Genomic DNA, 27,942 nt, shown 5'->3' on the forward strand with positions numbered 1-27,942 from the left:
TCTCTTTTGCACCTGGTAACCACTGCCAAACATCTGTTAAATGTATAGGGAGCCCTGTTTTTTGTGCCTGGACTTTCTTATTAGGGACATGTGAGCAGGGGAGTTGGGATGTTAAGAAGGCATTGTTTTCTGTTCCACTCTGTATTCATCACATGCAACACTGTTGCTGTTCTGCTGCTGTTCATCTTCTGCTAAAAATGACGTTATTTGTCTTGCTGTCAACTGTGGCAAAATTATGAAACTTACAGAATTTACATACAGTAATTAGTTGCATAAAGTTACATTGTCATTACATTATTCCACCCCATTCATTTCAATGCAAAGGAAACGCAAGGCAAACTGGGGAAAACTGTAATCGTCTATGTATCATTTGCAGACTGAAAGCAACAACAATAGCAAATACCGATCGATTCCTTAGTCGGGAGAGTTAGGGTTTTGTCCTTGTTGCATCTCCTGCATTTTGTCCATGCATTTTGTCCATGCATTTTGTCCATGTTGCATCTCCTGAAGCAGGAAATAAGAAAACACACACACCCTGACAACCTTTTCCTGATTTCCTCATCACACAGTACCAAATTAAAAGTCAGAAAGCAGAAGCATTGTAGTCTTAGCCTTGGCAAACACACTCTTTTTCTCATTGTCGGATCTCATGATTGGCAATGTTAGTTAGGCCAGATCCAAATATAACTCAGGAGGAAAATACATTGGGGGAGTAGGCAGGGTGCCAGAGCTCATCTGAAGGATAAACAAAAAAAAAAGGGAGGGGAAGAAATGCAGTTTCAGTAGCTCTAAAAATTTGCGGTTAAAACACCACAGAGAAGCACAAGGGAAGAAGACGGAGGAAATTGCTTGCTTTTTTTCACAACTGTGGGGTTCCCCTTGGATACATGCAAGGACAAGTTAATGGTTAATCTTCCCTCATGCTTTGGGCCTTTGCAATGTGAGCCTCCCAGTTTAGGACGACGCAGGAAAGTGCAAACACTGACATCATTTTCCTAACTGATTTCAGCATCTTGATTTTCACAGGAAGCTGAACAGGAAGAGATACTCAAGGTGGGAAGCCTTTTTGGCTCAACAGACCGGATCTTAATGCCCAACTCTGCAGGCCAGCTTGTACACTTCAAGCACCATTATAGCACTTTAACAGTCATGGGTTCCCCAAAGTATCCTGGGAACTGTAGTTTGTTAAAGGTGCTGGTAGATGTTAGAAGACCCCTATTCCTCTCAGAAGAGAGCCAGTGTGGTGTAGGGGCTAGAGTGCTGGACTACGACCTGGGAGACCATGGTTCGAATCCCCACACAGCCATGAAGCTCACTGGGTGACCTTGGGCCAGTCACTGCCTCTCAGCCTCAGAGGGAGGCAATAGTAAACCACCTCTGAATACTGCTTACCATGAAAACCCTATTCGTCGGGTTGCCATAAGTCGGGATTGACTTGAAGGCAGTCCATTTCCATTTCCATTCCCCTCACAGATTTATCATTCCTAGAGTTTCCCAGGAAGAGAGATTGGTTGTTAAACTACTCTGGGAATTGTTGGAGGGGGTGAACTGGAACAGGAACTAATTTGTTTTAAAAATGAACTTTCCAAGCACTGTGATGGAAGAAATGTAGTGATGGAGAAGCTGCATCACTTGAACCTCTGCCTGTTGAACAGCTAGTAAGGGCCTAGGAGCCCCGTTGCCAATAAGAGGAGTGGCAAATCAGCTTCAAAGAGCTGTTCCCATTGCACCATGGTATGCCCTTTAAGGGAACTGTAGTTTGTTAAGGGTGGTGGGAACAATAACTGTGAGGGGGAAACTAGACTTCCCAGGACTCTTTAAGGGAAGTCATGTGCTTTAAATGTATTGTGTGGATCTAATTAATAAACTTTGCCTGCATGTAAATCGTTTTAATTAATTTTTGAAATGGAAATGAGCTATAAAGTTTACTGGGTGATCATGGCTACTCACCATCTCTCAGCCTAATCTGCCCCTCAGGATGAAAAACAGAGCGGAACCATGACAACTCCAAGGAACAAGGGCACACTTAAGATGTAGTGGAAGTAATACTGCACAACCATAGTGTGAAATCAGATACTTATTGGGACATAGTATGAAGGAATATTTATAAGCATGACTGTCAAAGTTGTTTACTATTTACACAAACTACACATACCCGAACTATGGAACTCTCTCCCTGATGAGGTACGCCTGGTGCCAACATTGCTGTCCTTCCAGCGCCAGGTAAAAACCTTTTTGTTCTCCCAGGCTTTTTAACAACATTTTAACAACATTTTTACAACATTTTTAACATCTATTGTAACACCTACATTTGCACTTACGCTCTTAATATTTTAGTAATTTTAATTACTTAACATCTTAATACTTTTAACTGATTTAATACATTTAATATTTTTAGGCTTGTGTTGTAGTTTTTATATGTTTAATTATGTTCTACTACTTTCGGTATATTGTTTTTAAGTTGTTGATATATGTTTTTACTTGTATATTGGATGTTTTTATGTTGTGCACCGCCCAGAGAGCTACGGCTATTGGGCGGTATAGAAATATAATTAATAAATAAATAATAATAAATAAATAAACTCTTAAAGATCTTTGCAGTGCATTCCTATGATTGTATACTCAGAAGCAAGTTGCAATGTATACAATGGGGCTGACTCAAACAGAAAAGTGTGCATAGATCTGCAACCTCAAGTGACAAGGAGCTTCACTCACCCAACCCAAAATTCAGAATCATGCCACTTTAAGCTGTTTTGCAACTGTTTATCTCTCTCTCTCTCTCTCTCTCTCTCTCTCTCTCTCTCTCTCTCTCTCTCTCTCTCTCTCTCTCTCACACACACACACACACACACACACACACACACACACACACACACACACACACACACACACACACACACACACACACACACACACACACACACACACACACACACACACACACACACACACACACACACACACACACACACAGGAGATGTAAAAATACATAGACCCCATATAATAATTTATTGTCAAAACCGGTTGGTTATTGCAGAACATGTTTTTTTTAATTAAAATCTGTATTACTTTCCTACATAATAAAAGCAGTGATGCCTCTGTAAGCCCTGTCTAAAAAATAGGATTGGAGAAGGACAGAAAGATTTACAACACAAACACAATCCTTTGCTATGTTCACTCAAAAGTCCCATTAATTTACAGCACAATCCTAACCATAGAATCATAGAATAGAAGAGTTGGAAGGTGCCTATAAGGCCATCAAGTCCAACCCTCTGCTGAATGCAGGAATCCAAATCAAAGCATTCCCAGCTAGGGTTTCCAGGTTCATGGCCTGAGACTGATCCTGTATCTTTAGGAGAAGAGAAAGTCAGCCAAGTGCAGGTGTTCTTGCAACACAGTAATGGAAAAAAACACAAGGTGGAATTCTCCCTTCTCCCTGCACAACTTTTAAAGATACAGAAGACCTCTTGGAAGCAGGGCCTGGCAACCAAGAGGTCTTCTGTATCTTTAAAAGTTGTGCAGGGGGAAGGGAGAATTCTACCTTGTGGTTTTTCCCATTACATTGTTGCAAGAACACCTGCACTTGGCTGACTTTCTCTTTTCCTAAAGATACAGGATCAGTCTCAGGCCATGAACCTGGCAACCCTATTCCCGGCAGATGACCATGTCTACTCAAAAGTAAGTCCTATTGAATTCAATGGGGTTTACTCTGGGTATGTGGGATCAGCATTGCAGCTTTACTCCCAGAAAAGCAAGAACACTGTTAAGTGGGACCCTACTGTATTGGATTACAGCTTCATATTCGGAAAGTTTTCAAAACACTGCCCTATTCAATAGCCCAGGAAAATTTAAACTTGTTTGACTTCTGCACGCAAGAGAAAAAAATGACTTTTGGTACTGCTGAAAGCTATATACATACTCAATTTATGAGATGTTCAGATAAATGGGGGGGAAACCATTTCTACCTTTGCAATGTGGTCCTGGAGACCAAGAAATCCCTTGTCAGTCACAACCCTGACTTCACCTATTGGCTACAAACCTGAAAGGGTGGGGTTAGAGCAGCCAGCTAAGAGATAATTTCACAGAAGTTACAGGGGAGGGGGCTGACATTTTGGTGCATATTTTGTGAACCAGACCACCTAGATACTTAATTCTTTTTAAAATGAAAACTGAGAGTCCGGAAATTAAGGTGACTCGCCCGGAGAAGACCCCAAAAATCCAGAGTCTCCCGGCAACCCTACCTTTAATGGTCAATCTTGCAATGGCATGCAATACTACAGTAAGCCGTGCCATAGGCCCATATATATGGTTTATAACACTAAACATTAGGAGATGACAAAGGGCGGATCCCTTATAAAATTCAACTGTTCTCTTTAGAAACACCTCACCCTTGTAAAACAAGCCCTCCAGCTTCCAGTAGTTACTTAAACACCCGTTTTAGGGTTGCCAGATTCATGGCCTGAGACTGATCCTGTATCTTTAGGAGAAGAGAAAGTCAGCCAAGTGCAGGTGTTTGTAGAACCCTGTAATCAGAAAAACCATAAGGTGGAATTTGTTCTCCCCCCTGCACAACTTTTAAAGATACAGAAGACCTCTTGGAAGCTGGGCCTGGCAACCAAGAGGTCTTCGGTATCTTTAAAAGTTGTGCAGGGGGAAGGGAGAATTCTACCTTGTGGTTTTTCCCATTACATTGTTGCAAGAACACCTGCACTTGGCTGACTTTCTCTTCTCCTAAAGATACAGGATCAGTCTCAGGCCCTGAACCTGGCAACCCTAACCCGTATTCCTCTGATATGTTAACATTTTATGGTGCCCTTAACTTGTTTGAACATTGCAATTGTGTTTGTTTTACCTGCAAATGTGAAGAAAGTAATGAGAGAAGACCTTCTGGGTGAGGAACATTTGTCCCAACAGGTGGTTCTGCTGGGAGGAGGCGGGGAGGGAGGGAAGAGGTTAGGGAACCCACTTACATGTTGCAAAAAAAAATGGGGGGGGGAGAAAACACATCACCCAAAAAGTGAAGAAGAGGATATGGATTTGCATGTAATTTGCATGTGCTAGCTTATATGTACAGCTGCTAATGTAGAAACCATTGCTGTAATTTAAATGGAAATACCGTATGATACATCTCACTCTGGCAGGGGAGACTGTGAGTTGTTTGCCTGGTCCATCTGTTGTCCAGGTGCTCTTGTTGATGGGCAATGTCAAAGCACCTTCTTAACCAGGTTTTGACTAGGCAGTCCTTTATATAATCGAAGATGCCTTCAAATAGAGGAGTATCCTCTGTAGAGCAGGGCACATGGTCACCTTAGGAGAGGAAAAGAGGGGGCAGGATGTCAGAGCAACATCACTGATGAAGAATCAAATACTAGAGATCTTTGAGGGGTAGGCCTGCAGCTCAGTGGTGGAACATGTGCTTTGCATGCAGAAGGTCCCAGGTTCAATCCCTGGCATCTTCAGGTAGGGCTGGGAGAGAATTCTGTTTGAAATCCTAGAGAGCTGAGGGCAGCCAGGTGGACCAATGGTCTGACTCAGTAAGACTCTTCCTATGGTTCTATGTTCATGACTCCAGGGTGGTAACATACTGCTGGTCTCCCTGTCTCCTCCCCTACTAATCTCAATGAGCACCAGTGAGCATTATTAATCCATCCTCCTCTCCTGATCTCCTAGGACTAACTTTGACCCGCCCTGAGGCTCAAAGCAGTCTTCCTCTTCATATCTACTCAGGCCTATGGAGGCTGCCCTGCTTTGCTGGATAAGAAGAGCCTGCTGGATCAGGCCAGTGGTACCATCTAGTCCAGCATCCTGTTCTCACAGTGGCCAGCCAGATGCCCTTTATGGGAAGCCCCCAAGCAGGATCTAAGCACAAGAGCACTCTCCCCTCCTGCAGTTTCCAGCAACCGGTATTCAGAAGCAGTGGCGTTACTACAGGGGTGCGGGTGGTGTAGGCCACACCCGGGTAACACCATGAGAAGGGGTGACACCAGGAAGCGGGACAGGCAGAGAGCTGCCCTGCCCGCACTAACACGGAGGCATGGGGGAAGAGCAGGGAAGGATGCTGCAGTGCCGGCTGGATCTCCAGCGGGGCGGGGCCTTGAGCGGGGTTGCAGCCATTACCAGGCAGGCTAGGCAAGAGCCTGAGGCTGCTGCACCACCCACCCACCACCACCACCACCAGGGGTGACTGTTTTGCACGCCATGTGAAAGGGAAAGGTGAGTTTCTGAGCCGGCTGGTTGTTTCCCTCTCCCTCTCCTACTCAGCTATTTGAATACTGTAACAGCTACAGCTTTAATCTGTTTGGTTCCGATTAAAACTCAAGTTGACGTACAACTAATTGATTGTCACTGAACATTTTAGATTAGTCATGCAACACTACCAATATTATTTATCTCCTAGCCAGGTCTAGAACCACTGTTGATTTAAAAAACAGGTGTGTGGGGGGGGGTAGGAATTGGAGAGGAAAAGTCTAACTGCTTTTCCTTTCTGTAATTCTAAAATTTTAGTGAGCAGGGCTAAACTTTTCAAGTATCATGTTATGATCTCCAGTCATTTCCTAAGAGAAATGGAAATGTTAAATAATTTCACAAAGTGGTTGTGGGGCAATAATAATTTCATAAAAAATAATAAAAATATGAAAAAGTGCTGATTTCACTAAAGTCAAGTGACACCTTAAAGGCTAACCTGCAGTACAATCCTAACAAGGTCTACCCACTTTTATTTTAATGAATGGTAGTTGTTTTGTATGTTTTTTTAAACAATGGAAAAAATTGTCTATGTTTATGTTTTTAAATGTGTTGTAATTGCTTGGAGATGTTTGGGTAACAAGCAGCTAACAAGTCTAAATAATAATAATTCCTGTTGAATCAATAAGGCTTACCCCCAAGGAAATGGGGTTAGGTCTTTAAGGTGCCAGAAGACTCTCTTATTTTTGTTGCAATTTACTAGAATGGTACCTGTCTGGAAATGATTTCACAGTATATCCCAATCCAAATATGCCTTGCTGTTTGTAAGCATTCCACAAATATCAGCTAAGCCATTGTTGCAAACAGAATGCTTGACTTGATGGGTCTTTGACCTGATAGATAATAATCAGTGATTCAGAGCAATGTCACTGGTAATATGTGATTTGATTTGTGACAATAATTAGAACAGATTTTAATGGTAGCCTGACTGTTGAAATAGATACCCATCATAACAGCTTTTTAAAGTTTATTCAAAATTATGTTTATTTTTTTAGTATTCATAGCAATGAGTAACCAGAGGATAATTTCTGACTGTAAATAATAATAGGAACAGCCTAAGTATTATGGTCTGGATATGTTCCTTATGAACACCTTTCCCCCCCTGAAAACTATTCTGCCTTTGAGAATTTTGGAGGCAGAAGTAAGATAAGATTGTAATTTCCTAAGTATCACCATGCTTTTTTCTTACTTTTTTTTTTAAGGAGATAGAAGTTATTTGTTAAGGGAAGAAGTAGTGCTTTTTTTAAAGAAGAGATAACATAAATTAATAGAAATAGAAAAAAACAAGAAAGCAGAAAAGAATCTTTTTGAAGGAACAAGAAAGACACTTACAGTAGCTATCACCAGTAATGTTTTTATGTCCAGCAGTCCAGGTTGATCTGACCTGCATCACTACCTCTGTGCTTAGAAAGAGAATGTTATTTTATCTTTCCAAAGTTTGCAATAGCCAGTCTTCTAGAACTGAGAAACTATGAGACTTAAGCAGAGTGAATGACCAGGTGGTAAGAAGGACATGGTTTGGGCTTTTGACTTATTTATTTATTACAATTATATTGTGTATCCAGCGGCGTCACTAAGGGGGTGTGGGCAGTTGCCGGAAGCCTCAGGAGGGGAGAGTGTTCTTTCACTCAGTTCCTGCTTGCGGGCTTCCCCCAGGCACCTGGTTGGCCACTGTGAGAACAGGATGCCGGACTAGATGGGCCACTGGCCTGATCCAGCAGGCTCTTCTTATGTTCTTATTTGCAGAAGAAAGTGGTGGAGAAGCACTAGAACCAGCAGAACAGTGAGTGTTTTTCTACCCTATATCTTAGTGGTAGGCTGAGCATGTGCTTTGCATGTAGAAGGTCCTGGGTTCAATCTTTTGCATGTCCTTGTGAAAGGGAAAAAATATTCTAGGCTGTTTGTGTGATGATACATTTAGCCTGTGCATATGATATTGTAATTTAAAGGTGTAACTTTAATTTTGCTAGTTGTTTATGTCACTACTATTGCCATTACATTCAGTGATATATGGGAATTACGATTTACGAGTAACATTCATACAAAAAACATTACTAAGGATTCTGTATGGTCTGGTATGGGAAGAGGTCCATGGAGGTGACACCATGAGTTACCGCACCGGGTGACACCAACCCTAGTGACGCCACTGTTCAGAAGCATACTGCCTCCAACAGTGGAGGTAAAACCCAGCCATCCTAGCCAGTAACCCCTGATAGCCTTATCCTCCATGAATTTGTCTAGTCCTCGTTAAAAACCATCCAAGTTGGTGGCCACCACTACCTCTTGTAAGAGCAAATTCCACCGTTCCACTGTGCGCTGTGTGAAGAAGTACTTTCTGTTGTCTGTCCTGAATCTTCCAAAATTCACCTTCATTGGATGTCCAGGAGTTCTAGTATTATGAGAGAGGAAGAAAAACAGCTATCCACTTTCTCCGTATCATGGAGGAGAGAGAGAGCGCGAGGGTTCTGTGTCAAGATGCATGTCAAATCAGATTATCTGCAACCCAGAGGGGATTTTATTTAAGAGTGACAAAGATGGCCGGAGGCATGTGGAGACCAAGGGTGCTTTCACACTATTCTGTTATTCTGTCAATTTCTTACCTGGTAATTTGTGCATTATATTTGACCTTTCACACAACGCACAAGCTAGCTCTGGAATTCTAGTGGAATGTAGTGCAAGTTTAGTGCAAATTTCTGTGATAAATGATACCAGAAATAATCCGTTAGCAAGGCTGGGAACCTGGAAGATTGCTGGAGTTTTTCGCTAGCTGCAGCCGCTCATGTGACACACATCCCAGCATGCAGTGCGTTCCCACCCTTTAGCGCAGATAGCAGCAGCATTTCCAAGACGCGTCTGTGTCTATACAATGTTAAAAGTCAGATCCTAAAGGGAGAGGGCTTGCATGGCGACAGGACGAGATCGTAGACCTCCTACACAGTAGGGAACAATATGCATGTATATAATGAGTGAGGGATGAAAACAAGATGTTCACTGCAGCTGTGTGAAAGACCTTTGCACAAAATGCAGGTATATCGGTTGAAAAAAACTACTATTCCTTAATGCAACAGGTACTGCAGTGTGAAAGGGATTTTAGAAATTGGGACAGAAGCACTACCTTTTTAATCCGTTAAACTAACGCAATCAGCCTCATGTGCGAAAGCAGCCCAAATCCTATGAGGACAGGGTTGTTGTTGTTTTAAAAAACAACCCACAATTCTTATTTATTTATTTATATCCCACCCTTCCTCCAAGCAGGAGCGCAGGGCAGCAAACAAAAGCATTAAAAACACTTTAAAAATAATAAAAACAGACTTTAAAATGAGTTAAAACAAAACACCTTTTAAAATATTTTTTAAAAGCTTTCAAGACATCTTAAAAAAAAAGGTTAAAAACAATTCTTCCAATTTACACATAAATACTACAAAAGCGAACACGAGAGAAGAACTAATATAATAATTACAATAAATATTCCTATTACAGGATACACAAAATGAATCCATATAAATATGAAAGCCAGTAATCAGGAGGATCCCCGTTGCAAATCAAAACAGATAAAAAAAGAGTGAAGAGTGAAGAGGAGATGAACATTTAAGTCCAGTGAAGTTCAATAATTTCCCCAAATAAACCCAAATTTTATAGGGAGATAACGGGGCATTTTGTGTCTGCCCAAAGTAGCTATAAAGGGCACTAAGCCGCAGCAAAATCCTTAGGTGCAACATCATCCCTAATTAGTTTAAGTTCATGAGTCATTTTTTCCTTTGCAGCTATATGTGAAGCCTTTTTATGCCAAACCTCCATTGTATAGTGGGAGCCATCTTTCGAACCTAGAGAAACAGTTAAGCAAGCTGCTAACAGAAAAATAAGCAAAGGTTTAAACAAAATATCAAAGGAGAGGATGAAGAAGTGGGATATGTTTAACCTGAGGGTGATTAAGAGGGAACATGATAGCCATCTTCAAACACTGAAGGGCTCTCACAGGGATGATGTGAGGAAATTTTTCTGGTGTTCCAGAAGATAAGACTTTGACTAAACAGTAGTGGAATAGGTTGTATCAGATTCTTCATTCTGAGAGGTTTTTAAGGAAAGGCTGGATGGCCACCTATCAGGGATGCTGTAGCCATGGATTTTGTGTATTGGCAGGGGGTTGGACTATTTGACCTTTGGAATCTCTTCCAAGTCTATAGGTTGCACTGAACGAAGTCCTACTCAGAGAAGACTCATTGAAAATAATGAACCTAAGTTAGTCATGTCTAGGCACTTCAATGGGTCTACTTTGAGTAAGACTAACATTGGACACTACCCTATGATTTCCTTTATGCCAACCAACATCCCTGTCTAGGATTGCCAGCTTTTGCTTCTAGTTCTGTTCCTGTGCTTTTAACAGCTGCCTGACACACATCAAAAGGTGTTTCGCCTATTTAATAATTTCTGTGTTAGACACAGGAGCAGGGCTGGTTGTAAAAAGTTGGCATCCCTCATCCTTTCCCTGGATGTGGCATTTCCTAATGCCTGACAGATGTGGTTTTTGAACTGCATACCGATGAACCCAGAAGTTCCACAGAAATTCATCAGAGGTTCCTCTGTGTGATATACTAATAAATGGTGACTATGTTTTCCTCACATACAGTTGGCTCAACATTTCTGATTTTCCCTTGCAATATATTAGTTTACCCACACAGTTTATGCAGGCAAGTGAGACACAACTAGGGTTGCCAACTTTGTAACAGGATCCTGCTCCTGCCACAGATCCAGCTGCTTTATTTGCAGATATTAGCAAGCAATAGAGTTTCACACTCCAGCAATGAAAAGCGTCATGTGCTGATTTCTGCACAGGATCCATCCAGGCTTCTTCAGTTGGCAAATCTGGTCCCAATGATTCCTCCCTGGGGAAATTCAACTGGCCACTCTTTAAGGAGACAAATAAAAACCATAGAGATGGGAACATAGGAAGGTGCCTCATATTGAGTTAGTCCATTGGTCCATCTAGCTCAGCATTGCCTACACTGACTGGCAGCAGCTCTCCAGGGTTTCAGGCAGAAGTCTCTCCCAGCCCTCCCTGGAGATACCAAGGTTTGAACTTGGGATCTTCTGCATGCAAAGCAGATGCTCTACCACTGAGCTATGGCCCTTCCCTTAACGTCCAAATATCTTCCTCAAGTATCCTATGATGGGGGAGCAGGATCACACCAGCTAGCCATGTCCCCAAATGCCAGTGTGGTGAAGTTGTCAGAGTATTGGATTAGGATCTGGGAGACCAGGATTCAAATCCCAACGGAGTCATGAAACTCACCGGGTGACCGTGGGCAAGTCATGGTCTCTCAGCCTCACCTAACTCACAGGGTTGTTGTGAGCAGGCCCGGCACCAGGGGGCAGCCAGGTTGGGCACTGGCCAATGGCCCCTGGTGCTGAGAGGGGCCGCTGGTGCTGGTGCTGGGTGGGGTGTAGCTCCTTCTCCGCGATCTGCACTAGCATCGGGTCATGCAGCATGCGCCCCATGACCAGACTCTGACGTGAATCGCAGAGTGGCAGCCACCCTCCCAGGCACCACCCTTGCCACCGGCTGGTTGCACAACTTCCTGCGGTGCCATGTCAGCGTGCTATGAGTGCATGCTTGCCATCACCCAGGATGGCGGCGAGGACGTCACGGCATCTTGGGTGATGGTAGGGGCACACACATAGTGTGCTAATGCATGACACCGCCGGGCCTATTTCGCGCCACTCGGCTGCCAAGGGCCCCTGTTGTCTGATGCCCAAAGGGCCACTGTGGGCTTATGCTGCCTCTGGCTGCAAGGATGAAATGGAGAGGGAGAAAACCACATACGCCACCTTGAGCTCCTTGGAGGACAGGTGGGGTATAAATGCTATAATAAATAAATAAATTAGATTCTTGCTGGCCTAGCCCCCTCGCTGGTGGCCACACGTTCATAGCATTACTGATAAAGAGGCTTGTTTATTTATTTATTAAATTTATATCCTGCCCTTCCTCCCAGTAAGAGCCCAGGGCGGCAAACTGCAGAGCTTGGAAAAGTTATTTTTTTGAACTACAACTCCCATCAACCCCAGCCAGCACGGCGCTGGCTGGGGCTGATGGGAGTTGTAATTCAAAACAGTAACTTTTCCAAGCTCTGGCAAACTGTATATGTGTAGGGCAGGGATTGCCGAAGTGGCACCCATGGGTGCCAGTGTGCTCACCAGTACCTCCTAGGGTGCAAGGAAAAGATTTCAGTAAACACCCCCTCAAAAATCCATAGTGCATGAAAGGTTGCTTGCTCTTCCAGCTCAGTTCCTGTTTGCAATGGCTCAGCCTCTCTTACGTTGAACTTAAACAAGCCCACATTTCACTGGGTGCCAGGATTGGACACCCGCCCTCTCTTCCATTCCGAACAGAAGAGAGGTACAAAGAGCTGCTCTCTGTGAGTGAGCACAACGAGTGGCTGATGTAGGTGCTCCTCTTCCACCACTATTGATACGGGACGGATGCCCGCACCATGGCATTCTCTTTCTCTGCCCTTTCAGATGTGGCAGCCTTTATGCCACACCCCATTGCAGCCATTTGGCACTTTCTCAGAATTTGAAATGTGGCTGCTGGCCTCAAAAGGTTGGCTTCCCCTTGTGTAGGGCCATTTCTCATGAACCCCAGTGCACAGCCACTGTAAGGGGAAGGTTTGCTCAAGAGGTGTCTTTGGAAAAGGAGACAACTACTTAGAGGGGGCGGGGAAACAAAGAGAAGAAAACCACTAATACTAATATTTTTATACCACTTAACAGGGTTGAAAACTTGGTAATTGGCTTTTCCAACAACCCTGGAAGATAGGCCAGTGTTATTGTCCTCATATTCCAGGTGTGGTGTGGTGCTGAAGATGACAAAGAATGCCTTACCCACATATCTGCTTAATGCAGAAATGGAGTCTAGGCGGAGGACTTCCTGAGTCATAACTTGGCCTCTCCAGAGCTTGGAAAAGTTACTTTTTTGAACTACAACTCCCATCAGCCCCAGCCAGCATGGCCATTGGGCTGATGGGAGTTGTAGTTCAAAAAAGTAACTTTTCCAAGCTCTGCCTCTTCCCGACCAAAATGGGGAATAAATGAAGCATCAGGGTGGAATGTGCAGAGCATTTTACCATGTTTGTCTAAGGGAGGGCTGTCACGCACTCCTACCGTGAATGGGTCTGCAAGTTATGTTGGGAGCTTGTTTGTTTCACACGGAATCATAGTGTTGTAAGCGGCTTCAAAGGTAGGGATGGAAAAATGGAAATGGGCTGCCTTCAAGTCGATCCCGACTTATGGCCACCCTATGAATAGGGTTTTCATGGCAAGCGGTATTCAGAGGGGGGGTTCCCATTGCCTCCCTCTGAGGCTAGTCCTTCCCAGCTGGCTAGGGCCTGCTCAGCTTGCCACAGCTGCACAAGCCAGCCCCTTCCTTGTCCGCAACTGCCAGCTGGGGGGCAACTGGGCTCCTTGGGACTATGCAGCTTGCCCACGGCTGCACAGGTGGCAGGGCACATAACCCCTGAGCCACTCACTGTGGGGGTGATCTTTAGCTGGCTCTTTAACCCAGGAGACACGAGCGGGGATTTGAACTCACAGACTCTGGACTCCCAGCCGGGCTTTCCTCCCCACTGTCAACGTTGGTTTTCTCTGTTTTGCATTTTTCCAGTCTTAAATCCAGTTCTCCACATTTCTGCAGCAATTCGTGATATTTCTTGTTTAAATCCTCATGAAAATTCGCCAGCATTTTAGTGCAAATTTCTCCTAATAAACACATTTTGTAGACAGTTTTGGCTAATGTACGCATTTTTGCAAGCAATTTCTCATCGTATAATGCATTTTTGTATGTTATTTTCACAAATGTATTAATCTTCTCCCCGTATTTTTGTAAACATTGTTTGACAGGCGAATTGCATCGCAAAATTGCAATAAGTGCAAATTTCAAAAGTTGACTGTGTTTCAGTTCTCATATTGTTTAGGAAAGTGCAGTTTGATAGATTCAGCTTGAAATGTGAACTGAATCGAATTCCTTGCCCATCCCTATTCAAAGGTCATGTTATCATACCATTAGAACATAAGTACCTAAGAAGAGCCTGGCTGCTGGATCAGCCAAAGGTCCATCCAGTCTAGCATCTTGTTCTCACAATGGCCTGCCAGATGCCTGCAAGCAGAGCTTATCTGTCTCTGGGTGTTGCTCTCCAGTGATTCAGAGACACAGGTCACTTCCAGGTGAATTTATCCTCTTTGTTTGTGGGGAGGATAAACTATTTATTGAGCATTCGCTCTGATTTGTTTGCGGGAAGATAATACAACATTGCATCCCACACTTTCCAGTGCGCTCCCTCCTCACTTTCCTTATCGCAAAAAGTCTGCTCCTTTGGGGAAGTGGGTTTGTCGCGCAAGACCTCCCAGCCAACTTTAATTGCCCACCCTGAATTTGCTGGTATGTGATTGAATCCCACCCCAAATATAGCAACAGTCTGGAAGCGTCCATACCTGCCAGCTCTGTTACGAAATTAAGACAAGCCATCATGACTATGGTCACATTCACGTTATGCAATTATTCCACCATTATTGCACTTTAAACAAGTCGTGTCCGACAGAGAATCCTGGGAAGTGTAATTTGTGATTGTGAAGGTTGGCAAGAGTTGTTAAGAGACTCCTTGGCTGTAAACACACTTGTTGCAGGATCAAAGTGTTTCCATGAGCCATACCTGGAGGGGGGACGAATTGATATGCTGATCAGTTGCGAAATCTCTGTGATGCTGATTTAAACACACACACACACACACACACACACACAAGCTGTTCCCACCAGGTTTAACAGTAAAAAAGGGCAAGGTCTGACTAGTGTTGTGTGCCCCTGTTTTCAGAAGAGAGAGGTGGAGATGCACTGGAACTGGCAGAACAATGAGTGTGTTTCTGCTCCAATTCTCCTCACAGAGCTACAATTCCCAGAGAGTGGTTTAGCAGTCATTCCCTCTTCCCAGAGAAATCTGGGAATTGTAGCTCTGTGAGGGGAACATGGGTCTCCTAACAACTCTCAGCACCCTTCATAAACTATACTTCCCAGGATTCTCTGGGGGCAGCCATGACTGCTTCAAGTAGAATAATAGTGGAATAAATGTATGGTGTGAATAACCCATTGATACCCATGATCCTCACTGAATTTGTCTAATCCACTTTTAAAGTCACCCAAATAGCCAACATTTTCTGGGAGCAAATTTTAACTATGCACTCTGTGAAGTAGTACTCTTTCTCTGTCTCCATCTCTCATTCAACCTCCCCATCCAGCCTCCTTGTTAGAGGTTTTTAAGCAGAGGCTAGGCAGCCGCATATCATGGGTGTTGTGTAATTCAGCTTTCGCCAGCCTAGTGACTTCCAGATGTTTTAGACTAAAACTTCCATCATCCCCAGTCAGCATATGGATGAGGTTGATGGGAGCTACATCTGGAGGGCAGTGGATTGTCAAAGGTTGTTGTAATCCTATCAGCTCTATGATTCTGACTTATTATAGAGCAGAGTGTCCATATTTTCTCACCCAAAACAAAATCCTCACAGACTACAGCAAAATCCATATAAATGACAAAGCGTAGGTGATATATTTACCAGCCTGATAGGAGGAACATAAAAGGTAATCTATATTGCCACTGACCTTGTCAGACTGATGGATTTCCTTTGGAGCAGATAGATTTGAGCGTAAATTTGTACTCGGGGAGAAAGAAAACAATTCCAAGGGAAGGGAGTAAAACTCAAAGGGAAATCTGCTGTGCAAATGTAAAGCAATTTTAGATTTGTTTTAATTGTCTTAGGTTTCATCTGCATTACCTGTTTAATCAGGAATCGGTACCCTTTGTTCATTTTTTTGAAAGAGGGAATCCCATTACATTTTTGCTAGCCCTATTGTCTGTTATTATTTTCTGTGTTATTCTCCCATCTCTTTCCAGACCTGATTTGTGGCCACTAAACAATTTCAAACGCAGTTGCGTTTCCAAGGAACCCATGATGGTAGCTGAGGGTTTACCCCATTTCAATTTCACAACAACCCCACAAGGTAGTTTTAGGTGAGGGACAACAAGTAACCCAAGGTCACCCAGTGAGTAAGCATTTGAGCCCGTGTCTTCCCAGTCCACATCCATCTACTACCCCAGACTGGCATCGATGTGCCTCTTCACTTCCAGTCCAGCATTACCCAGTGGGAAAAGAGAAATCAACCAGGTGGAGAACCACTGAGATGGGCAGCAGCACAGATCAGAGATCATAGTCACCTGGCCAAAGGCAGGACTGTTCCATTCACATCCATTTCCAGTCATCCTATGCAACCAAACCTCAATGAACTACACAAACAGAGAGTCAGTAACACAACAGAAACTGTGTATGCAGAGCAAACACACAGTCACACCCACACCATAACTTTAAAGCACTCTTATATTACTTTAATCTCTGTGGCTTCACCCAAAGAATCCTGGGAACTGTAGCTTGTGCTGGGAGGCCACCTGTGGCTTTCAGACTTTCTGCCTTCAGGGTGCTCTCCCTTTTAGGAAAGGCCTCACAGCTAAGTGGAAGAACTGACAGTTTGCATGCAGAAGGTTCCAGGTTCAACCCCTGGCCTTTTTAGTTTGTAAATGTCAGGTGATGAAACCTTGGAGAGCCGCTGCCAGTCAGAATTGTCAATGCTGGGCTAGTTTGACCCAGTGAAAGGCAGCTTTCTATGTGATTTGTGTGCCGCAAAACTCTTCTGGGTTAGGGTTGCCAGGCCTGACACCAGCATATGTATAATAAATATATTTTGACAACACTTCAGAAAGAGGATAGTAACTACACTCGAGACCTGTTAACTAGATAGGCTTAAAAGCTCTTCTTTCAAAACAAACACACATACTCCCATGCGGTGCTAATCTCTGCCCCCAGGAACCCTTTCTGGGCTCTCCAAAAAAAAAAAAAAAAGAGGGAAGCACTACATCCACCAAGATGGTGCCCACTGGGACTGGTAGGGCAGAGGACAGGGAGATCAACAGTAGGTGGAGCCAGAGCCAATGACAGGTTGTAAGTAAGAAGGCAGGCAGGTAGTGGCTGGCCGAGGGCAGACTGTGATTGGTGGGGTACGGGGTGTAATCGTCCAGGATCTCAGAGGGTCTTAGACCCCTTACTTTCATGGGAGCAGGGTCCCAGCAGGGTCCCTATGTCTCCAGCGTTCGAAGAAGTAATCAGCATGAAACAGGAGTGTGCTAGCCACTGAGAAGAGTCTTTTCGCATGTTTCCTTATCCTTTCCTACTGAGTGCAGCCAATCAGAGTGAAAGGAGGTGAGTCAGCCACTGAGGAGACTCAGTTAGTTAACATGCATACTGTAGTTTTCATGCTTATTAGCTCCTAGAGATGTCAATTGTTATGGGAGAAGGCATTAACAAGAATCTCATTCTCAACCCAGCAGCAAAAAAGAAAAAGAAAAAGAGGAGGGAAGGGTGTGGTTGTGACTCATTGAAAGGACCCTGCACTTCTGAACTTGCCACTACACTACTGGTGGGGTACAGCCCCATTCCCCCTAATGGACTACCAAAGTCCACCAGCAAAGTGTCAAGAGTCACTTGCAATTCTGCAAGCAGCTCACAGTGTCATGACGATCAAAATTGCTGCAGAAACCCAGAGAACTGAATTTAAGACTGGAAAAATGAGAAACGGAGAATGGCAACTGGCGGATCCTTCCTTCCCTAGTTGTGACAGACTTGACTCACTCCGGCTGGCTGGCTTAAAAATCTGGACCAAAGGCCAGTCCATTGCTAAAGAGATTGTACTGTCAGGAAGTTCCTCCTAACGTTTGCTAGAAATCCCCTTGTAATTTGAACCTGTCGCTTTGGGTTCTACCCACTGGAACAACAAAAAACAAACTTGCTGTATCGTCTGCATGACAACAGCCCTTCAAATATTTGAAGACGGCTATCATTTTGCCTCTTAATCCCTACTGTTATTGAATTATTTTATTTTATATCCTGTCCTTCCTTCAAGGAACTCAGAGGGTCATACATCGTTTTCCCTCCCTCTCCCCCACTCTATCCTCACAACAGCTCTGTGAGTTAGCCTAGCCTGAGAGAGAATGACTGGCCAAAGGTCACCCAGACAGAGCTTCACAGTTGAGTGGGGATCCGAACCTGAGTCTCCCTGGCTTCAGTCCAACCCTCTAGGGTTCTGGGACATATTGGCCATGCACTCAGTTTCTATGGGAGCACTTGCCTTGTGCCGTTGCCCTGTGTGAGCTGGAAGTCACGCACGGCCAGCTCTACCATTAGGCAGAGTGAGACAGCTATTGGAGAGAAATCAAGGGGGGGAGCACAAAGCGGACAGAGTTATGTGCATGATCACTGTATCCTGCCATGCACTTCCTAAGCTAGCTTCTTGGGTGCAAACACTTATCCATTGCCGGTGCTGAAGTACAATTCGGCTGTTAGTCTTTGGTAGAAGGCATGGGAGGAGCTGCCACCTTGTCCTTTACCTCTGGCAGCAAAATCTCTTGAATAAACTGTCCCTGTGCAAGTGGGGAAGGGCCGTAGTGTAGTGGCAGAGCATCTGCCTTGCATGCAGAAGGCCCCAAGTTCAGTCCCCAGCGTCTCTAGGTAGGGTTGGGAGAGACCCCTGCCTGAAACTGTGGAGAGCTGCTGCCAGTCAGTGTAGACAGTACTAGATGGACCAATGGTCTGTGCTTCTCTGCGGGCGCTTTCAGTCTCTGTTACCGGGTGGGAGTTGCTCAGATAACGTTGACTTGGTACACATGCACAACAAACCCATTCCCCCCCTCCCCAAGACCAGACTTTTTGCGATAAGGAAGTTGGTGAGAAAAGACGCTGGAAAGTGTGCGATTACAGTCACTTGCTGCAACTTTGTATATCCTGCCTACGAAGAAATCAGAATCAATGCTTAAGAAATAGCAGACATCATGTAACTTCCCCACAAACGTCGGGTGAAAAAAGCAGGCTGAATGCTCAGTAAAGAGGTCTTCTGACTGGAAGTGACCATGTGACTGTACAATGTGGAAGTGTCTTCCAGGGAGATGGGGCTGTCTGCAGATCTCGCAAATGAGGAACCCTGGAGAAGTTTCTGAAGACCTCCACAGTTCTCTAAAAGACAATTTGCAAACCACATTGGACCTGTATATAACTAGACATATTTCCTCACAGACAGGGACCCCACTTTATTGTTGTGGTGTTGCTTTGAGCGAACTTTAAATAGAGCTATAAGAAGGCATTGTTTCCTGTTCCACCCTATGTTTATCACATGCAGCACTGGTTCTGATCCCCAGCAGTTCATCTTCCACCAAAAAAGTTACTTGTTTTGTTGTTCCCTGTGGCGAAATTATGTAATTTACATAACTTATGTAAATTGCGTAAATTACATCAGTTACCTTGTCATTATGTTATTCCACCGCATTCATTTCAACGCAAAGGAAATGCAATTCAAATGGAGGGAAATGTAATAAATTACATATCATTTGTGGACTGTAAGCAACAACAGCGATTGATCTCCACTAGAGGAAATAAGATAAATGACTGAACTTTGGCCATTTCCACTCCTGTTTCTGTTGTCATCAGGATTCTCCAACAGCCTTACCTGGAAATCCCCATCTACTGGTCTAGAACTGGTCCCCAGCCTGCCAGTTGCCCATCCCAGCATGTGAGATCAAGAGGGCAATAAGGCCGATGTGAGAATCCTCCCCCCCCCCCGCACAGTCCCATTGAACTCTGGACTTTTGGAGCCATTTATGGTCTCATGCAATCTCTTATTGCACCAGGAAAGGAGGGAGAATGGAGGGTCATTCACCCTATGGGGGTGAGGAAATACAGCAAGGATTTCTAGTTTTGGATGTTGGAAACAAGCGTATTATTTCTTAAAGTGCTCTTGAATATGTTTTAAATACTCCTCACACATAACAGATGCCTGGATAGAGGTCAGATTGCATTTTCATTCTTGTTTCTAAAAGCGTCTCCTTCTAGCTCTCATCACACAAGATGGTGACCGCCTTCTAAAAGACAGCCCAAACTATTTTGGGGCCTGAGGCATAAAATCTAAATCCTGCCCAACTGGTGATAAAAATACATATGCTGCAACTGTCCCAATTTATCAAGTCCTTGTCCCTAGTAAATAGCTGCTTCTGTTGTTTTCAATTTATCTTTTGCTATTTGGCGATGCCGTATTAACATTTTGTTAGCATGGGTTGCTCACGCTGTTTTGCAGGACTTCAGGTCCCTCCACAGGGCCTCTAGAAGTTAAATCTCTGAGTGAAAGAAAGTTAGATGTTGCTTCTCCTCTCTAGAGCATCAATAGTAAGGCGCCATGCAGCGTGCAGTCCGCCATCTCGCATTGTGCAGCTGCTAAGATATATTTTGAGCCACTGGCAACTTATTGTAGGAGAATTATGTTTTCCAAGCATATATCATCACTTTCTTGGACTGTCAGTCAGTGAAGGGCAGTTATTTAGTACAACAGCAGAAGAAGCTAAGGTCCCAATCTGTAGGGGGAAGGGTGTGCTTAGACATGGATTCTCGATAGAATATAGGGATGCGGCAAGGATGTCCGTATTTTCATGTGTAAAAGGTTGAATAGTAGGCTACATTAAACAAGTGACGATTTTATAATCGTGATTCATAAACATTTGCCTTTTAATGGAATCTCAAGATCTTCTATCTGAGACTGGTGTTGGGTTCACCAATGGCTGGTAGACCACTTAGAGATTTTAGTAAATTAGCAGAGTTTAGCTTAGCTCTGTGCTGCATGAGTGTGATTTTACCTGAGAGAAAGCAAGCTTTTACCTTGCTTTAAATCACTCAGACTTAGACTTGGATTCAAAGTAAGAAAAGACTACTTTATTAACAGAAATACATACTGGATAGGAAAGGTACTACTTCTGTCTAGCTAACTAAGTTGGAGGCTGCAATGACCATGATTGGACTTTGCCCCTTATGTGAGAGGAGAGGAGACAAAGAGAACATGGCTCCTTCTCTTCAGGTGGTCAGCAGAGGAGAGAGAAACAGGAAGGTGAGTCAGAGGTGTAAATAGCTCCCTGAAACATACCAGTTTACACAGAAGGAAGACAGACAGAAAGATCTCTCTCTCTCTCTTCATGCAAAGAGGACCAAATGGGAGCTGCTGTTATAGCCTTAACCTCCACGAGTTTGTCTAATCCTCTTTTAAAGCCATCCAAGTTGGTGGCCATCACTGCCTCTTGTGAGAGCGAATTCCATAGTTTAACTAGGCACTGTATAAAGAAGTACTTTATTTTGTCTGTCCTGAATCATTCGACTGCATTGGATGTCCACATGTCCTAGTGTTATGAGAGAGGGAGAACACCTTTTCTCTATCCACTTTCTCAATGCCATGCATAATTTTATACACTTCTGTCATTCCCACCCCCCCACCACTCACCTTTTCTCTAAACTAAAAAGACCCAGATTTGATTTCATTGATTTCAAATCAGCTTTCGATTTAATTCAGAGAGAGAGACTATGGGGAAAATTTGAGGATACTAACATTGATAGACACTTGTTAACACTTATTCGCAAACTATATGAAAATTCTCGTCTGCGGATTAATTGCAATTGTGCTGGCCAACTCTATTCCAACTCTATTCCAACTTTTAAAGAAATTAGGGGGGTATACTTCCCCGACTTTATTTAACTTTTACATCAGTTCCTTAGTTAAAAGTTTAACAGAAGTTAATTCCCACCCACCGAGATTTGCAAATAGATCCCTGTCAAATTCTCCTGTATGCTGATGACACTGGTGCTTCTTTCCCTGACAAGTATAGGTCTAAGATGCCTTCTAAAAGCTTTGGACTCTTATTGCAATAAGGAATGTCCAGTGATTATTTGCATTGCTATATTAGTCTTCACCATGAAGAGGATAAAGCATACATGGCAGATTAACAACCATCTTATTGAACAGGTTACATCTTACACTTATCCAGTAGTATAATGGCAAATCCAGAAGTGCAGTCCCTTCATGATAGTCATGCCATACCCCCTCACTCACTTGCTCTCCATCATCATCTCCACACTCCTCAGTCCTTCCCGCGCATGCCTTCTCCCACAACAGATGTTCCTAGAAGCCAATCAGCATGGAAGGGGAGTGTGTTAGAAGAACCCTCTAACATGCTTCCTTGTCCTTTCCTGCTTTCAATCAGAGTGAAAGGAGGTAAGAGTGCCGCTGAGAAGACTCTTCTCAGTAGCACTCTTACCTCCTTTCACTCTGATGGGCTTCAATCAGCAGGAAAGGACAAGGAAGCATGTTATAAGATTCTTTTCAGTGGCTAACACACTTCCCTTTCATGCTGATTGGCTTGTATAATGCTGGAGACACAGGGACCCTGCTGGGACACTGCTCCCAAAAAAGTAAGGGGTCTAAGACCCTCCGAGATCCTGTATGGCTACACCCCTGGGTGTAACGTTCCATGCATTGAGCTCCTGGAGAGCACCATTTAAAAATGCTACTGGGAATGCTCAGAGGAGCGTAAAGGCTCTGCTAAGCTTTTTCTACATGAAGCAGGGCCAAGATGCTCCTTCAGTCTTTCAGATATACATAGAGAAGGCTATATCAAAGATGTTAGAGTATATGGCGCCCAGTTATGTGCATATGATAGTTTTGCCCCTTTTGAAGTCACACAGACAAAGTTTCCGAGAGCTGTGTTTGGAGTTTGGAGTTGTGTGCCCAACATGTTGCTTGCTTTAGAAGTGGGGGTAATTTCTGTCAAAGCCCGTGCATGGATTCTCAGGATTCACTATTGGTTGAAGCTGATTTTTTTCTCCTGTGGGCTTGGCCCCACTGACATTAATCAACGCATACACCTCTCTGTTACTGGCTTCCCATTTTCCCCCTAAAAAATCTAAAATGGATTTTTTAAACAAAGTCACCTCAAAAATATCAATATCAATATTTTCTCAAAAGATCAATATTGATATTTTGAGAAAATGTTATTTTTCTGAGTTAATTTTTCCCTGCTGGAAATTTGTTTTTCCAGCAGGGAAAAAATAACTCAGAAAAAGCAAGGGGCAGCGGAGAAAGGGGGAGGCACATGACCCCACTTCTTTACAACTGCCAAACTTCAGGAGGCGGTGGGGACAGGAGGAAGTGGAAATACTGTGCAGGTCAAAAATATTTGCTGCCTGAAAGTCTGGATAGCAGCTGCCAGTTAGTGCAGGCAGTACTGAGCCAGATGGACCAACAGTTTGACACAGTATAAGTCAGCTTCCTATGCTCCTATGTCCTTATCTCACTCTCACTTTCACAATGATCCATGGCCAAACGTTGCCCGCCCAACAAACTTCCTTTCCATATTTTAAACAAATCTTGTTTAAAAATAATGGTGTTTTTAAATAGCAACATTTTGGCCATCTGCATTACCTTTGCTGGGTTTCAGGTCATGTGGGGGAAGTGTTGGAACATTTTAGTTTCTAAATCTAATCTTGTAACCGCTTAATATTCATTAGACTAGCAGCTGTGCTAAAGGCAGCATGAGGAAGGAGGAACATAACTGCCCCGCAAAGGAATGAAACAACCATATCAGAGTAGGAAGTGGAGATGGGCTGCAGTCCATGCTTCAAGGAGAAGTCCATAAAAAGGTATTTTAAACAGAACCGTCCAGCATTGTGTAACTGAGTTCGCTTCTAGATTACCTTTTTTAACTGAACATTCACTCTGATTTGTTTGCACAAAGTTGGCAGGGAGGATGTTAGCTGTTTATTCAGCATGCATTCTGTTTGCTTGGGGAGAGGTTATATGATGTGCATCAAGTTAATTGTTATTCCACATGCCATTTCCAGTGCTATTTCCCATCCCTTTCTTTAATTCTTTGACTGCGCATACACCACACATGGCTTCTTCCAAAGAAACCTGAGAAATGTAGTTTGTTAAGGGTCCTCTGTAAGTGGTAAACTACAGTTCCAAGGATTATGTGTGTGTGTAAAAGTATGCTTTAAATATATGGTGTGTACGTCTTGGAAGTGGATTTGTTGTGCAACAGTGCCAAATCCACTTTAACTGCACCCCCTGCAAAAAGCAGCTATCTGGAAGTGCTTTAAGAGGTTAGGTGGGACACTCAATAGCAAATTGGACTGAAGAAATCAGTATTCGTGTCACCTCTATCACAGACTTAGTTGGAGACCTTTGATAAGTTCCCCAGCTGTGGAACCTCATTTGTACTGGCCTACCTCACAGGGTTTTTGTGACAGGGAAATTATCTTACAAAACCATAAAGCAACATGAAAACTGGGAATCTTACCTTACCTTATTTATTTATTTATTGCATTTATATACCGCCCCATAGCCGAAGTTCTCTGGGCGGTTTACAACAATTAAATATAACAAGTTATCAGTAGCAGTATTATGTCAATTAAGCAAAGATCTTTATATATATACACACACTAATGTTACTAAATCTTTTTACTAGCCCTTCCCCCAAAGCAAAGGCTGCTTTGAACAGATGTCTCACACAGGCAGAGATTAAACTGCTACAGATTTTCCTAAAAAAAGAGGATAGTTGCTGAATTTCTGCCTCTTCTGCTACTGTGAAAATCACAGAGCTCTGTGTTAAAAGTGTTGTATACAGGATAAATAAGCATGCAGGCTGGTATTAATCTGCCATTTCATTACATCGTTGCCCTAAAGGTTTGTACTCACTGCTAAGTGAGGAAAGGGGGCAGGGAAGCATAACTTTAGTCAGGCTTCCACCTTGCCCAGGTCTTCCTGCCTTTACCCATTTCTGCAAGGGGATCCTTCCTGTGTGCAGCCCAGGAGCTGTCTTTTACGGCAACAGTTTTAAAAGCTATTAAGTGCAGCTCAGCTGCAGGAAAGGGAGAGTCAAATCCCAGATGTAAATAAAGGGAAATGAGACTTGTTCTTGCTTAGAGAAGGCATGGCCTCCAAACTCTATGGCTGGCTTTCAGGGTGCAAGGATTACTTGTTAGCTCAGTAGAAGATGAGCACATGGCCCCTATACAGAAGGTCCTAGGGGTCAATCCCTGGCAGTTCCAGGTAGGGCTGGAATATACTTCTCTCTAAAACATGGAGAGATACTGCCAGTCAGTGCAAACAATACTGAGCTAACTAGATTAACAGTCCAACTTGGTACAGCGTACCTTCTGTGTTCCTTCCTAACTTTGCCTATTTACTAGGGCCAAATCCTATTTTTAGATTGCTGCTAAATCATCTATCTTGGGGGGGCTTTTGGAGATGCCTTGTGAGCCCCTTGCTAGTGTGACTTGCCCTACTCCACTGTTTGGAATGTGAAATCTCTTAAGTGCAATGCTGAAAATATGGCAGGAAAGACATGGGGCCCACAATGAAATGCACTTGCCCATAATAACCAAATTATGGTCCCTTTGGTAGCCTTTTTTAAAAAAATTGTTAACAGGGGATCTATCCAAAAAAATGAGGGGGGTTGGGTAGCTTTTGCAACCTCCCCCCAGCATTTGAGCACTATTTGGTTAGGGTTAGGAGAATCTCAGCACAAGCAGATAAATATTTGCGCCTGAACTGGGGTACTGCACCATTTACTCTACTTTTCAAAGCACCCAGACAGCAGACTAAACATGCACACAAGTCACCTGCTCGCACAGTATTTCCCTGCTATGGTGAGATGTATTGTATTTCCATTTAAATTATACTAATTATTTTTCAATTTGCACATGTGCATCTAAATATTATACAAATCTGTACCCTCTTTTGTGGTTGTGCAGTTCCTGTGTTTTGATAATGCGCAAGTCATGGCTGGCCTAGCATGAAAACAAAAGGGCCATCCAGTGCACAGCCTGCCATTTTACAGACTTAGGATGCCAAGGTCTGCTTTGAACTGCTGGTGGCACGCTGCAGGATAAATTACATTTTTTCCCAAGTGCATCTTTTTGTAAGGATATCTTTAACCAAAAGTACAGTTACTGCCTTGGTTTTAAAATGAACAGAGAACAAACTACTGGAAATAAATAATACTGCATCCAGCGAGTTGACGGGCTTTCTTTGACAATGTGGAGCTCCAAGAATAGAGATCCTTGGCGCAGCTCTCTTTTCATCCTGGAAATGTTGCAGGGTATGTGTTTATACTGTAAACCTCAACTGATTTTAAACTGGTTTAACCCTCACAGCCCAAATTGCAAACATTTTTTCTTTCTTGCAAGTAACAGGCACAGAAAGTTTGCAAGTGAAGTTTCTCTAGGCATGGAGATAATCTGCACCTGATAAAAAATTCTGCACGGCAAGCTGCTCTCAAAGGCATGGCAGCAGGCCACGTATGGAAGGTAGCAGCTCTATGCATAGCCAGGGCTGTGAGGGTTAAACTACGATAAAGAGGCAAGGGGATCAGTGCCTAAGTAAGTAGAAAGTTGGGAGGGGAGCCTGTATGTGCTGGGGTGGCATGGAGACCCATCATAAGGCTAGCTGGACAACTTCTGCAAATGAGGGTTTTAAGATTATAAGAGGAGCCTAGAGACCAAAGGTTCATCAAGCCCAGATTCACAGCATACATTTATTCCTCTGTTGTTCCACTTTAAACGGTCATGGCATCCCCCAAAGAATCCTGGGAAGTTAGTTTGTGAAGGGTACTGGGAGATTTGTTAGGAGACCCTGCTTCCCCTCATAGAGCTGCAATTTCCAGAATTCTCTGGGAAGAGGGACTGACTGTTAAACTACTTGGACAATTGTAGCTCTAATAGAAGCTTCCTTACATCACCCTTAAGAAACTACACTTCCCAGGATTCTTTGGGAGAAGCCATGACTGTTTAAGTGGAATAATAGTGGAATGAATGTATGGTGTGAATGTGGCCGTAGTCGAGCATCCTATTCTCATAATGGCCAACCAAGATGCTAGGAAATCTGCAAGGAGGATATGAATTTAACAGCAGTCTGCCTACTTGTGATTTCTAGCAACTGCTCTTCAGAGGCATACTGCTTCTGGCACTGGAGGCTTCCCCCACCAATTGGGGAACTACTGGAAGAAATTTGACATGCAAAACCTTTATTGGCCTGGACTCCAGTAAAAGCCTCCCCACTGAGTTTCTGTTTGTCATGCAAACTCTAAAAGATGCAAAGCCACAGAAAGTGAAGATGCAAGGGCAGGAGCTAAGTGAATGTGCTGCAGAGCATTTGACGCTGCAGCATTGCTGAAGTTACACAGGTGTTGACTTGATTGGTCTCTTGGAGGCGGGAGCTCTAGGAACCCCACGGAGGAGTGGGATGGTGTGTGTTATGACGGCCACCCAATGTCTGTCACATAGCAGCAGCTTGATCTGCAGAGATTAATTTTCAGGTCATCATGTTTTGCCTCCATGTGTGTGAAAAGCTTCAACTGGCTGATGTCAGCAGATCAGTTTGCTCCTAATGCCCCAGGAACAAGCTGCTAGACTGTTGTTGCTGTTGGGCTTTCTCTCTCTGTCAGAGGATCCTATTCCCTGCCCACCTTCTCCCCTTCCATAGTGCATCCTTCCAAAATGCAGTGGCAAGACTGCTCACTGGGGCAGGTTATCGCCAACATGTCACCCTGCTGCTGAAAGAATTGCACTGGCTGTCCATTTGCTACTGGGCCAAGTTCAAGGTTCTAGTTTTGGCGTATAAAGCCCTATACAATTTGGGACCAGGATACCTCAAAGACTGTCTTATCCCTTATATACTCAGCCGATCACTGCGCTCTGCAGGTGAGGGCCTCCTGCAGATACCATCTTATCAGGAGGTCTGTTCTG

General features: G+C 43.7%; 1 protein-coding gene across 4 annotated transcripts; it reads right to left on the reverse strand.

Moving 5' to 3' along the window:
• Positions 1 to 208: 208 nt before the first annotated feature.
• Positions 209 to 19,904, reverse strand: LOC133370691 (uncharacterized). 4 transcript variants are annotated; one of them, XM_061597342.1, is made up of 7 exons: positions 19,832 to 19,899; positions 14,728 to 14,945; positions 13,829 to 13,995; positions 8,524 to 8,632; positions 7,576 to 7,641; positions 5,117 to 5,307; positions 209 to 504 (listed from the first exon to the last, which is right to left on the reverse strand). In XM_061597342.1, the coding sequence occupies exons 2-7, from the start codon at positions 14,762 to 14,764 to the stop codon at positions 415 to 417; spliced, it is 660 nt and encodes a 219-aa protein (XP_061453326.1). In that variant the 5' UTR covers positions 14,765 to 14,945; positions 19,832 to 19,899; the 3' UTR covers positions 209 to 414. The 4 variants fall into 4 exon arrangements, with proteins under 4 accessions (XP_061453326.1, XP_061453327.1, XP_061453328.1 ...); XM_061597343.1 differs by lacking the exon at positions 14,728 to 14,945 and having other exon boundaries at positions 19,832 to 19,904; XM_061597344.1 differs by lacking the exon at positions 7,576 to 7,641.
• Positions 19,905 to 27,942: the final 8,038 nt, after the last annotated feature.

The sequence above is a fragment of the Rhineura floridana genome, chromosome 15 (assembly GCF_030035675.1).
Source record: "Rhineura floridana isolate rRhiFlo1 chromosome 15, rRhiFlo1.hap2, whole genome shotgun sequence".
Lineage (NCBI taxonomy): Eukaryota > Metazoa > Chordata > Lepidosauria > Squamata > Rhineuridae > Rhineura > Rhineura floridana.

Coding starts and splice junctions, on each gene's coding strand:
- LOC133370691 (XM_061597342.1), bottom strand. CDS start 14,764: ATGATGGCTTGTCTTAATTTCGTAACAGAGCTGGCAG. Junction 7,642..8,523: donor GGAATTTGCTCTTACAAGAG/GTAGTGGTGGCC, acceptor TTCTAAGCACAG/AGGTAGTGATGCAGGTCAGA. Junction 505..5,116: donor AGAGTGAGATGTATCATACG/GTATTTCCATTT, acceptor TTCCTGCTTCAG/GAGATGCAACATGGACAAAA.